Below are 12,985 nucleotides of genomic sequence, written 5' to 3'. Positions count from 1 at the left end.
CACCTCACCTCGCTCATGAGGCTGCTGGGGAGTTGTGGTCACTGTCGTTTCTGTGGTGCCAGACCAGCTTCAAAACACATTCTTCCCTATGATCATCGTTGCCCCCAGCGCACCCCCTCTGAAATATGCATCTCCTCTAAGCCTCAGTGCCAACTGTGGACCACTTGACTCTGAGTAAATTCTTGGGCAAGGCTAGGAGGGAGCAGGGCTGTGGTCCCTGCCACACTCCGGCATTGCGTCCTGCCTCCCTCCAGCCGCTGCCCACCCAGATGCTCATAACCAAGCTGCAGGTGCCCCTGCCAAGGCCAAGGACGGCTGTTGTCTCACAATGCAGACCTGTCTCTCCCCTGTAAGCCAGAGAGGACGCCAGATGACACTTACAGAAGTGACTGCCTGCTCAGGGGTCATGGTGGCTGTGAGGGGGGCCAGGCCATCTGTGGGGACCCCACTGGCTTCCTCATCCTCAAAAGTACTGAGGGACACTTCGGTTGCAGCTGCAGCTGTTGTTAAACTTCCTTCACTGCTTGGACCCTGAAATGAAATTGGCATGAGGAGCTGTGCCCCTTCGCCCATACCCCTGGTTCAGTGGGTGTGAGGCTGGGGGGTGGAAAGCGCTGGGGCCTCAGATGGAGGCTCCATGATTCCCTTTCCTTTGCTCCTTCAGGACCACACCTTCGCCTGGAGCTCCAGTGTTAGAACGCACCTCTCAGGGCATCCCCCCACCCACCCCAGAGTCCCCTCTAGCACATCTCTGCCAAGCGCTTCTCTGGCCTTAGCTTTGTGAAAGGAAAATAAATCTCAGGATCCCCAAATCACTAAGCAGAAGGGAAAAAAAAATCAAGCTGGGAACTACTTAGGGCAAACCTATCTCCCATTGTATTCCTTAAAAAGATAGCTACTAAGATAAAAAAGCTAAATACCTCCCTAATAATTTGTCCTTAAGGAAATTCCTTGCAGACAAAGGATGGACAGAACTCAAGGTCATCCCTCTGCTCCGTGGGATAAATGCATATCTGATTGCTTCCTTTGCAAAGGCTAATCAGAAACTCAGAAGAATGCAACCATTTGTCTCTTATCTACCTATGACATGGAAGCCCCCTCCCCACTTTGAGTTGTCCTGCCTTTCCGGACAGCACAAATGCACACCTTATATATATTGATTGATGTCTCATGTCTCCCTAAAATCCATAAAACCAAGCTGTGCTCCAACCACCTTGGGCACATGTTGTCAGGATCTCCTGAGGCTGTGTCACGGGCATGTCCTTAACCTTTGCAGAATAAACTTCCTAACTTTCCTGAGATCTGTCTCAGATATTTGGGGTTCACATTTTGGCAACGAAGAAGGGATTCTGAGTGGAGGTGCCACTGACCTTTGACAAATCTCATATTGGTGCTTGCTACCAGCTTGAGCTTTCTTTATGGTTCAAACCAATAGGACAATTTGCTGAGGCCTCGGAGCCTCCTCCAGAGAACCCCTGATCTCCCAAAATTTGGTCAAGATCTAAAGTTTATTTTGCTGTACAGTTCTTTTTCTGGAGTCTTACTTACTTCCAACAAGGAATGCAAGTTTTCTTGCTTCTAGGTTGATGGAAGGCACGTAACTCCTTTCTGGAGTTTGAGCTCATTTCTAACAGGGAAGGCAAATTGAAATTCTTTCCTGCTTCTAGGATGGTAGAGAGCAATCTTCCACCTAAGACCTATCTCTAGTAAGTAGCTGAATTGGGGTTTTTTCTTGGCTGAAGTTAAGATGAACAACCAGCTGTTCTTAATTTCTCCTTACTATTAGAGTACTCAGTAATCATATTGTTAGGGGTTTTTTTTGGTTGTTGTTCTAGTCTTTCTCCCATCAGATTTGCCCAACTCTACCTGACTTGGTCAAATCTAAAAGAGAATTCTAAGTTATGGGTAACAAGGCCTCTCTGAATTGGCTAAAATTTCTCACAGCTGAAACAGAGGGGGAAGAAAAACAAAAGCACATGTTTGCTGTCTTTGCTTCCTGTCTTAAAATTTTTTTTTCATTCATTTACTTTTCTTCCACCCTATATCTCTTTCCCCCTTCGCTGTCTTTAGTACCAACAAAAACCTAGAGGAGGCTTCTAATGACTCAAACCCCTTAAAGTACTCAGAACAAAGGCACCACCTGCCCCTTTTTGGGGTGTTCCATTTTCTTTGTGGAGTTTCAAGAGTCATGAGCAGATTCTTCTTAGGTCTAAAGCTCTGCTCTCCTGTATCGTAAGACCTGACCTCTTTGGCTTTAGGGGGTACCAGAGATTACCTTGTACTGGGAGAGGATTTAACCTTGTGTGTATAATGGTGCATGAGAGTACAAAGTTAGAGGTGGCTGAGGACAATTTACAGGAAGTGGTCTTAGCTGTTTTTTGGTTTTTTTTTTCCCTCCTAGGAAGTTATTATTTAGACCCTAATTCTAGTTCAGAGGTGCATTCTAAAGGGTGTCTTCTCCATTGCCTTTCCTGCTGAAATTAATCTTGATTGGCTAGTATGACCATTTTGCATGAGGAACTGAACTATCGTTTTCACAGATAAATGGGAGAATGAGTTTCCTCAGCTCCAAAGAGAAAGGGCATTTTGCTCCTCCCAGCTGAAAGGTGCCCCTGGGTCACTGGAGGCCAACTGGGAGTGTCTGGGGGTTGACCCCCCCCATGACATGCTGCAACCCTACAGGGAACCCCCAATGAAATTAGTTTAAAAAGCCTCATTCAGGGCCGGGCGCGGTGGCTCAAGCCTGTAATCCCAGCACTTTGGGAGGCCGAGACGGGCGGATCACAAGGTCAGGAGATCGAGACCATCCTGGCTAACCTGGTGAAACCCCGTCTCTACTAAAAATACAAAAAAACTAGCCGGGCGAGGTGGCGGGCGCCTGTAGTCCCAGCTACTCGGGAGGCTGAGGCAGGAGAATGGCGTAAACTCGGGAGGCAGAGCTTGCAGTGAGCTGAGATCCGGCCACTGCACTCCAGCCTGGGCGACACAGTGAGACTCTGTCTCAAAAAAAAAAAAAAAGCCTCATTCAGGAAGGGCATATAGGAGCTGGTCACTCTGCATTTTGATTTTGAGCCTTCTTGGAGGTGCTAGAACTACAGAGAGAGAAACTGAGACATGTAAGAGGGGGGAAATGGCTAAGTGGTGACACACTGTGGAGCCTCACCTGCAACCAGCACACTTTGACCCACTCCACTAAAATACTAGGCCACAGCTCAGTTCCTACCTTAAAATAAAAAATAAATAAATAAAAATGGCCGGGCACAGTGGTTCACACCTGTAATCCCAGCACTTTGGGAGGCCGAGGCAGGTGGATCATGAAGTCAGGAATTCGAGACCAGCCTGGCCAATATGGTGAAACCCCATCTCTACTAAAAATACAAGAAAACTAGCCGGCATGGTGGTGCACACCTGTAGACCCAGCTACTCGAGAGGCTGAGGTAGGAGAATCACTTGAACCCAGGAGGTGGAGGTAGCAGTGAGCCGAGATTGTACCATTGCACTCCAGCCTGGGAAACAGAGGGAGACTCTGTCTCAAAAAAAAAAAAAAAAAAAAAAAAAAAGTGGAGTGGGAAACAATCTAAGAATAAGGGAAAACAACGAGAATGACCCTCTTTCAGGCACTCCGTTGGTTTTATGGTCCCTCTTCTTGCAAGTGTTTTTGTAAAATGGACATACATGACATTTTCGTGCACAATTATAGCAAGAAATTTCAGAGCCCAAAAGTCGATCTGCAACTATAAAGTTCCTAAGTTCTCTATCTCTCGGCTTTCTTCTCTGCCTCTGCCTGCTTTAAGTCTGCTGTTACATGTCTCCTGAAATAAAATCCACTGTTTGCATCCAGACATTTATTTTTGTTATTGTTTCTGCAAACCAATGAGTTTGTATCAGTATTTCATGGCTAGAGTTTTGAAGTAAAAGCTATAGGATTTTGGGTTGTATGAGTGTGTATGTGTGTGTTTATGTGTACATACACATATTTTGTTGTGTTTTTGGCTACAAGGTATGACATTGGCTTAAAGAGCACTCATAAATTAAATAATAAACCCAAATGCTTTTCATGTTCACATGACCTAAGTAAAGTCTTTAATAAGCTAGCTTTAAAATTATTGCTAAAGCAAATTAAAAATGTCTTAAGAATTGCCAGCATACACTTTTGTTTGCATTTATTGATCAAGCAATTTCATATTTATCCCTGCCAAATACTATAAGGTGTTAAAATTTGGCATAAGGGTTAAAAAACTATAAACTCAGCCCAAAACAGGATAACCTTTGCTTGTGTACTTTCTGATAAATAAGACACGAACATTAGTTTAATGAAAATACCTAAATCTTGATTTAGTAAAACAACCTCATATTTAATCTTAAGGTTCTCCTTAGGTAAACACCTGAAATTCACAGGCTACAAAATGGTTGGCAGGGAAATAACTTTAAATAATGACTATCGCAGTTTTCATAAATACAGTAATCTAGGTACACTATTAAAAACAACTAGGTAAATGTAATGGGATAAATACAGACAAATGTGTCATAATTTAGAATCTAAAGTTAAATTAAATAATAGATATTTCATTAGTTGGGTATTTTCCATTTAAAAAATATATTGTAAGAAAACATTCTTTCTTAAAAAAACTGTGTTTTTTTAAAAAGGTGTATAATTTTTTGTCTCATTTAAAGCTTATTTAAAAGTTATGTATAAAACAAGGTGAAGGGAATCAGGAAATGAGAGAGATGTAAAGAAAGTTATAGAAATAAAGAGGTAATTTGGGTAAGAAAGCTTAAAGAAAAATAATTTTATGTGAGAAAGGATCTTTTATGGTAAATTTTGTCCTAGAATAAAATGACTGTTTTTTTAAGAAAGAGGGATGCTCAGGAAAACTAGAAAGTCCAAGCATGTCAGAAATGGTCTGTTTACATCATAATAAGAAGATTGATGAAAAAAAACTTTCATATAACCAAGCTGTCTACAATTAAAGGGAAATTATTTAAAATGGTCTTTCCAGATACTGGGTTTTGATTAAAAAAAAAAAAAACCACTTATACACTAAAGAATTGGTTTGAACTACAAAATTTTCTTAAGGTATTGCTTTATTCTTAATAAAGTACAAGGCATTATAATTTTTTTTATGCAAAGTTCGACTTTTATTGCACCTTGCTGTTTTCTGTTTTCTCTCCCCTTTTAAAAGGCCTGAAATAATAACTAACCTTCAACTCATTTTCAGCTGCTGTAAGATTTTTTCTCCCTCTGGTTCTAACTGTTGTGGCGTGACACTAAAAAGATGTTTCATCTTAGAGATCTAAAAGGAATATTTTCTTCCAACATAATATTCCCCATAGGGAACAGCAGTCACACTGCAGAAGGTCTTTTCTTTTGCCTTTGGGTAACTGGCCTAATAAACGGATCTTATACTTTATCTAAATAATTCCTATGTCATTATTACTAAGTTTTAGTTTGCTTAGAAAAGACCTAGATTAACAAAAAGAATATATTTTTAAATTAAGGTTATTACATCCATATAACTTTCCATGCAGGGAACTGAAGGCCCATGGGACGTGACCAACTCAGCATTCCACTGGAGACTAGATGATCAAACAGCAAACTGTTTATCATGAATGCAGGATGTGAGCAAACTCACGACTGCTTCTGCTGACAGAAGGTTTGCTGGAGGCAATCACTCCCTGGTGCCAAGGTTATCTACTGTGACATCTAGAGTCTGTTGTTTGAGGAATGCAGTCTTGCAAGCCTACTCTGGACTGAGCAGTTGATCCCTTCTTCCACCCCACTTCTCACAGTCTCTTTTACCTAATAAATATGGAGGGCTGTGTAAAGCTCAGGGCCCTTGTCCACTAGAGGCAAGGTTCCCCCAACCCCTTCTTCCAAATATACTCTTTTGTCTCTTGTCTTTTATTTCCACATTTGCCCCCATTTGTTCACTCCACCAGGGATCATGGCAGGTTACATAGTGGTGCCCGGAACAGCAACAGTATCAGGTGCTCTACATTGCTGTATGTGCTTTTAAAGTACTTGTGCCATTAAGTTACAGGGCTTTGATTCTTGGGTTTAAGAAGGACACCAAGTCCTGCTAAATCTTCAACACTGACAGCAGTTAAAGCCTCACCTACAGATCTGGTAGAAGATGTCAACCAAAATAAACTGTGTTCGTGAGACATAGGGCCAAAAATTAAAGCTATTCAACTCCTCAAGGTCCAAAGACTATTGCGGAAGAGGTGGGCACATGAGATTATAAGGGCAGATTTTGAGAGATAAAATAAGTTTAGTTTCTCTGTAAATTAACCATTAATGTCAAAGGCATGCTGATGCGAGACCAGCATATGGGCCCCTGTGTCAGATTGACAAGGTTTTCTTGGAGCATTAACCCACTCCTTAATAAAGGTTATAAAGGTTACAAAAAGGCTTATGGAAATTATATCTTATGGTCAAGATGATTAAAATTTTATAGATGGTTTAAAAAATTTTGAAAAACAAATTTAATTGGCCTTCTGTTGTTTTTATTAGGGCTGTTTGAGAAATCAATCTCCTCTCTCAAAGAATAAATATTTTTGCCTTTTTTTTTTTTTTGAAATCTTTGAGGTATCACTTTGGCTAAATGAATGACTTATTTTACAACGACCTGTGATCCTATTTTGCGATCTCTCCAAAAATTGGGTAATTAGTTGTGAGTATTCTTAACTTACAACAATATAGTTATTTGTGTAAGTGTGATAACAATCTGTTTTCTTTTGTAACAGAGCACAACTGGAGACACTGGTTATTTTACCATGGTTTTGACTGGAGTGGCATGCTATCAGATACAGACTCCTTTAAGGAACCAAAGTTGATTTACAGAGCCAATAAAAGTCCCTTAGGAAAGCTGGCCTCATACCTTGTCTACACAATCTCTGACCTGTGGTAAGTAAAGAATGTCACTTTCTGACAGGTCCAGGAGCCCCAAGTTTTCTTGAGACCTCAAGGTGAGGACTTCACCCAATTAATACAGGTATTTGCAGGCATGGGCTGTCCTTAAGGCATTAAAGTCAAATCTGAGATTCTTTACGGAATAAAGTTCCAGCAAAGTCAATTTAAAAAAAAAAAAAAAAGAAGAACCTATATGGCAAATAACTATTCTTGCTGACTTTATGCAAATACTCAGGCCAAGTATAATAAGACTAAAACTTAATTTGCAAATGAAATTGTCCTATGATTTTTTCTTTAGTGAAAATGGGACTGGAAAGAGAAAATTATGTTTTAAAATAAACTATAGAACATCTGTTGTTAGATTTTGATCTTGCCTAATGTTTTTCAATTTTTATTATTTTCTACAGTTTGGACTGAATTCTAACATTTGTCCTGGCTACAAGTCTCCAAAATAATGTTTTCAACTTTTTTTCTTCTTCCTTTCCTTTTTTTCCCCATTTTTGAAATCAGTAAAATTAAGCCATGCTTTCTTAAAGCCCTGCAAACTGAAGCTAGACAACTTAAACCTCAGAGGAAAATAACAGCGACCTCTTTACATAATAAGCCACTTTCATACCTGCCTACTGATGTATGGACTTCAGAGTAATATGACCTATATCAATTTTCCAGGATTGTTCTTCTTTTTTTATTTGTTGTTTTTGTCCCTTCCTCCCCCTATTTTCTCTTGTAGGGCATGCATGAGACTTCACAACCTGCTAAAAATGAACTTTCCTAATAACATGGGACTTACCTGTCTAGGAATAAACCATCCTAGCCATAAGAAATCAACAAAACCTGAGACTAGAGACTCATTTTCTTTAAAATGTTTTATCTAAAAGATTTTAAAAAGAAAAGGGGGGAATGTGAAAGGAAAATAAATCTCAGGACCCCAAAATCACTAAGCCAGATGGAAAAATGAAAATGGAAATTGCTTAGGGCAAACCTGCCTCCCATTCTATTCCTTTAAAAGATACATACTAAGATAAGAAAGGTACATACCTCCCTCACAATTTGTCCTTAAAGAAATTCCTTACAGACAAAGGACAGACAGAACTCAAGGTCATCCCTCTGCTCTGTGGGATAAATGCATATCTGATTGCTTCCTTTGGAAAGGCTAATCAGAAACTCAGAAGAATGCAACCGTTTGTCTCTTATCTACCTATGACATGGAAGCCCCCTCCCCACTTTGAGTTGTCCCACCTTTCTGGACGGAACCAATGTACAACTTACATATATTGATTGAGGTCTCATGTCTCCCTAAAATGCATAAAACCAAGCTATGCCCCAACCACCTTGGGCACATGTCATCAGGACCTCCTGAGGCTGTGTCACGGGTGCATCCTTAACCCTGGCAAAATAAACTTCCCAAACTGACTGAGACTTGTTTCAAATACTCTTTGGTTTACAGCTTATACACCTCCAGTAACTAGGATCTCACCACCTCTACAGACAGCTCTTCTATTTTCAGACAATCCTGCTGGTCAAATTCTAGTTTCTATCAAGCTAAGACTTGGTAGAACTGGGATCGGATCCATGGCTTTCCCAATGTGTCATAAGTGCCTAGACACTAAAGAAAGAGGAGGACACGGAAAGGGAGGGGAGGCGGAGAAGAGGAGGAGGAGAAAGGAAAGGACAACTGGAAGAGGAAGAAGAAGGAGAAGGAGAAGACCACTTTGTTCACTGAAAGAATCCATATAACTGCCAGACAGGGCCCTTAGCAATTGCCTGGGCTGGGGACACAGCAGCTCAGTGCAGGGGCCAGCACTGGAGGACAGAGCTGACGATTCACGATGTGTATGGGCAGAAAAGTTAACAAGACTTGATGCTTGATGGGATGTAGAACTTAAGGAAGAGAGAAGACAATTCTGGATTAGGTGACTGGAGGGTGATGGTCCCATTCATTTGAGGTGTGAACATAGGAGGAATGGAAAGGAGTTCACGTTTGAGTCAGCTGAGCTGGAAGAACTTGAGGGCACCCACAGTAGAGACAGCACAGGGACAGACTGGCTGAGTGCCTTGGGATGATGTGCCCTGCCTTCAGGAGCCGGACAGTGTCTGTGCGCTGCACAAGAAGAGGGCTGGGAAGGCCTGATCATGACCTCTGACCCCTGCTGGGGCCTGCCGCCTGCAGCCTGACCCCCACCGCCCTCCAGGAGCCCGCCACTCCTCCATTCTGGCTCCTGCCTCCTGTGGGTGGAGGCAGCAGGGTCCTGCACACAGCCCTGGGACATACCCCACCTCTCCAACTCACCCATCCCCAGAGCCCGGCTGCCCACTGACTTCCAGGGGCTTCATCACACTCACCCAGGCCTTGGCAAACTCCATCCCCAAGTGAGTATTTGGTCAGAGATCCCCCTGCCTCAGGCTCCCATGGGTTTGCTGAGCAGGAGCCCCATACTCTGAGAAGGCCAGGAGCTGCTCCCACCATGACCTCGACCTCTGGGCACTGCACAATCCTTACCACAGCGGCCTCTTCCCCGAGGCTCTGTGGGGACATGGAGAGGTCCGGCTCCCCCGGGGGCACACCACTGGCCTCTGCTTCCCAAGGTGTGCTGGCGAGTGCCTCGGCCTCCCCTGCTGCTGTTGCTGCTAACCTCTCTTCATTATCTGGACCCTGAATAGAAAGTCAGCAGGAACCACATCAGTGACCCATGATGCTGATCCACCACACTGTGGTGAGGAACAGATGGCCAGGGCCCCTCACAGCACCTGTACACCAAGACCTCACCTCACCTGGAAACCCACAGTGAGACATCAGACAGAAATACACAGGCCTGGCTTCCTCATACCACCCAAGCTGCGAGACCACCCCAGCATCCCACCTGTGTGGTGTGCCATCAGCCCTCCCTGCCAACCCCGAGGGGCATGTGCTCACCAGTAGCCCTTCCAAGCTCTGTCCCCTAATCAGAGAGTGCAGCTTCTACTGCTGCTTAAGTCACTGTGTTGAAACAAAACTCTAGGTCCTCAGACTCCACAGCTTTCTTCTTGAAGCAGTAGTCTACCCTCGTGGACCACTCCCTGTCCCACTCTCCCCCTAGCCCAGTGCCATCTGGCTTCCATCGCTCTGATAGCCCTGAAGCTGCTCTCCCCAAGGCCACTCACTGTGAATGGACAAATTCAACGGATGTTTCTCAGTCCCTTGCTTACTGGGATTTCTGCGAGGATCTGCCATTGTTGGCCACACCCCAGAGCAGGCTGGCACCACCACTCACCCAAACTCCAACACAGCCCCCAAGCCCGGCCTCTTTCTCCAAGTTTGCTTTCCTACCCTTTCTCCTCTCAGTAGTCAGGGTGATCTTTCCGGAATTCTAATCTGACTACATCCATTCCTTGTTTCTTACCCTTCAGTGACCCCCTATTACTGCTAATCTTCTCTGTGTCCTTAGAGCCTCTCCAGACACTTCTCCCTGACCCCTGGCTCACGCCTCACCCTGCAGGTATGCTGCCCTTCTTCAGGCTCCAGTTCTTTGCTCCTGCCTGCCCACCTTGCTGAAATATCTGTTTCACCCCCTCTGCTAGGCGACTTCTACTTACCCTCTCAGGCCCACTTTCAGCATCCTTTCCCAAGGGCACTTCTGTGCCCCCCAGTCTGGGCTCTAGGACCCTTTTTCAGTGCTCCCAGAACATCCCATGCTTCACCTACCACTGACCACAGCCCCTCTTACCACGCTGTCTTCAGGAATCAGGTCTATCCTATTTACTATCCATCCCTGAAACCAGGCCTAGTGCCCATCACAGTGTAGCGCTCTGCACACCGCCACTGAATGGGTCAATGCTATTTAGTGCTTACTCCGACAGACCTGCCCCATGAGATTGTCACTGTGTTTCGCAGACAGATAGGGAAAGCCAGTGACTGCTCCCACCCAACACAACCCCCAACCCCAGACACAGGTGAAGGGGAGCTTGCACTCTGAGCTACTTACTGGAGTGACCCCTTCCTCTGGGTTCTGGGTGGACACAGAGAGGGTCGGTCCCCCAGTGGGCACACTGCCGGCCTCTGCTTCTCCAGCAGTGCTGATGGGCGCCTCGGCCAGCCCCATGGCTGTTGCTGCTAAATTCTGAAAACAAAGGCATCACAAGAGACCATGTCTCTGGGCTCCCATCAACATGCCTGTGGCTGGAGAGAACAGACTGCCTAGCCTCCTCCAGCCACCTGCATTTCTGTAGCTTCTTCACTCCAGGACTTTCACATCTATGGTTTCATAAATCCAGGGATGGGAAAGACCGCCCAGGCACCTATGTCTGGTGTGTGATTCTGTGTTTGTACCTCCACTAACACGGAAATCACTGCTCCTGAGTCAGCCTGGTCTAGCTCTAGATACTTCTACTGAGACCCATTGCCTCCCTGTGACCTCCCCATATACCCATCCAGAAGGCATTAGACAATGTCTTTGCCCATGACAGTGCTTCAGAAATGTGTAGGCAGCACCTCTGTCCTCCTCAGCCTTCTCTAGGCTGGGAGACAGAGACATTCCTGCTTCTTCTCTCTCCCTGTGACTCAGTTTCCTTTGGGAATGCACAGGCAGATTCTCTGAAGGTTTCATAGCAATGGGGGAAATGGAAAGAGAGAGCAGCTTTGGAGCTGGTGACAGCAAATATGTCCTATCTTCATTTCCCAATGTTTGTTTACTTATCTATTGCAAAAATATGGTTCTTTTGGTTACAAAAAACACTAGGCTAATCAAAGTTAAAAAGATTTCCTTGCTGCAGGATTTCTCAGAATCTATAAAAAGAAGAATGTAGAATACAGCTTTTCCCAAAGTCATTTGACCACAGAGCCCCTTTTTCATAAAACATAATAAATCCTTGCAGAATTACTGTCCCAAAAAACAGTGAGAGGAAAGTTGAGGTCCTGGGATGTTAAAATGAGACTCTTTGTGACTCAGCGTCAGCTAAAGCCCCAAAGGGCAAGTGCAAGTTCACAGGCATCAGGTAATCTCCCCATGCTAAGACAAGGAAATGGCACCTGTTCTACCAGCTCCTGCCCATCTCCTACCTCCAGGCTGTGTAAGAAACTGCACAGGACTCATTTTGGGGATGGGTGCCTGGAGAGCAAGAATTCCTTTGGAAAGAATTTCCAGTGTACTGTGGCTCTTCTCCTCCCCTCTCCTCACTCCAAACCATTTGGTGAGCTGGGTATTTGGTGAGCTGGGTATTTGGTGAGCTCCATGTATTTCCTGGAATGTGGGAGGCTCAGGGACTGGTGTGTGATTTTCTCCAGGGCGACAAAATAGAGGAAGCCATTTAGATTCAGAGTTGGGAGAGAGGGACAAAGGAAGAGAGGGGAAAGGGAGAGGAGAGGAGGGGGAGGTGAGGGAGAATGAGAAGAAGAGGGAAGTGGGAAGAGAAGGGGAGGGGAGGAAAGGGGAGAGGAGGGGAGAAAATAAAAGCGGAGAGGAGGGAAAGAGGAGGTGAGAGGGAAAGGGGAGAGGAGAGGAGGGGGACGGAGAAGGGAGGGGTATTTGTCCTGCAGTTGCTTTGCTGGAGATAGACAAGATAAAATCTCTTCAAAAGTTGCTGGCTGAAATGGGCTGTAGTCAAACGGACACACAGAAGATCTGGGCACCCTGTATGGGGTGGAAGCCCGGGCAGAAGTTACAAGGCCAACTATGGAATTTTGATCCTAGATCTCCTGCAGGAAGACCTCCCAGGAACCACAAAAGCCCCCATAAGAGAGAGTTCCAACAATCAGGCATCTTCCACACCAAAAGCCCAGATCACAATTTCACCAGCCAAATATGACTGTGCCCATTTCTCCAGGTGGGCCAGCCCCTGCAGATGTTAAAAATAGTTCTAGAGGATGGGGAGGTCATGAGGATAAGGAGGAGAAAGAAGAAAGAAAATAGAGAGGAAACCCCTAACCATGCTTCCCTTTCCTGGCAGGTTCCTAGTCTACAGCAGGCCTGAGAGTAGAAGAGGGGAAACTGTGCTTGTAATTTTGTTGAATTTTTGATATTATGCTGGGCTTGACTTTTAAATATCTGTGAAAATTGACTGTTACCAGATAGTGACTGAGAGAGCTGTGAGAACTGT

At 44.6% G+C, this 12,985-nt stretch overlaps 1 protein-coding gene across 2 annotated transcripts in view; it reads right to left on the bottom strand.

The window, feature by feature from the left end:
- COL15A1 (collagen type XV alpha 1 chain) overlaps positions 1-12,985 on the bottom strand; it is a 127,624-nt gene that overhangs the window by 58,326 nt on the left and 56,313 nt on the right. For both annotated transcript variants that reach the window (XM_021927325.2, XM_009188425.4), the window contains 3 exons: positions 10,876-11,010; positions 9,414-9,566; positions 382-531 (listed from right to left, as the gene is read on the bottom strand). In XM_021927325.2, coding sequence (XP_021783017.2) covers positions 382-531; positions 9,414-9,566; positions 10,876-11,010 — 438 coding nt within the window. The remainder of the gene's footprint in view (positions 1-381; positions 532-9,413; positions 9,567-10,875; positions 11,011-12,985) is intronic.

This window comes from Papio anubis, chromosome 13, assembly GCF_008728515.1.
Source record: "Papio anubis isolate 15944 chromosome 13, Panubis1.0, whole genome shotgun sequence".
Taxonomy (NCBI): Eukaryota; Metazoa; Chordata; class Mammalia; order Primates; family Cercopithecidae; genus Papio; species Papio anubis.
The sequence above is the reverse complement of the archived record's forward strand: the minus strand, read 5'-3'. Positions and strand labels throughout refer to the sequence as shown.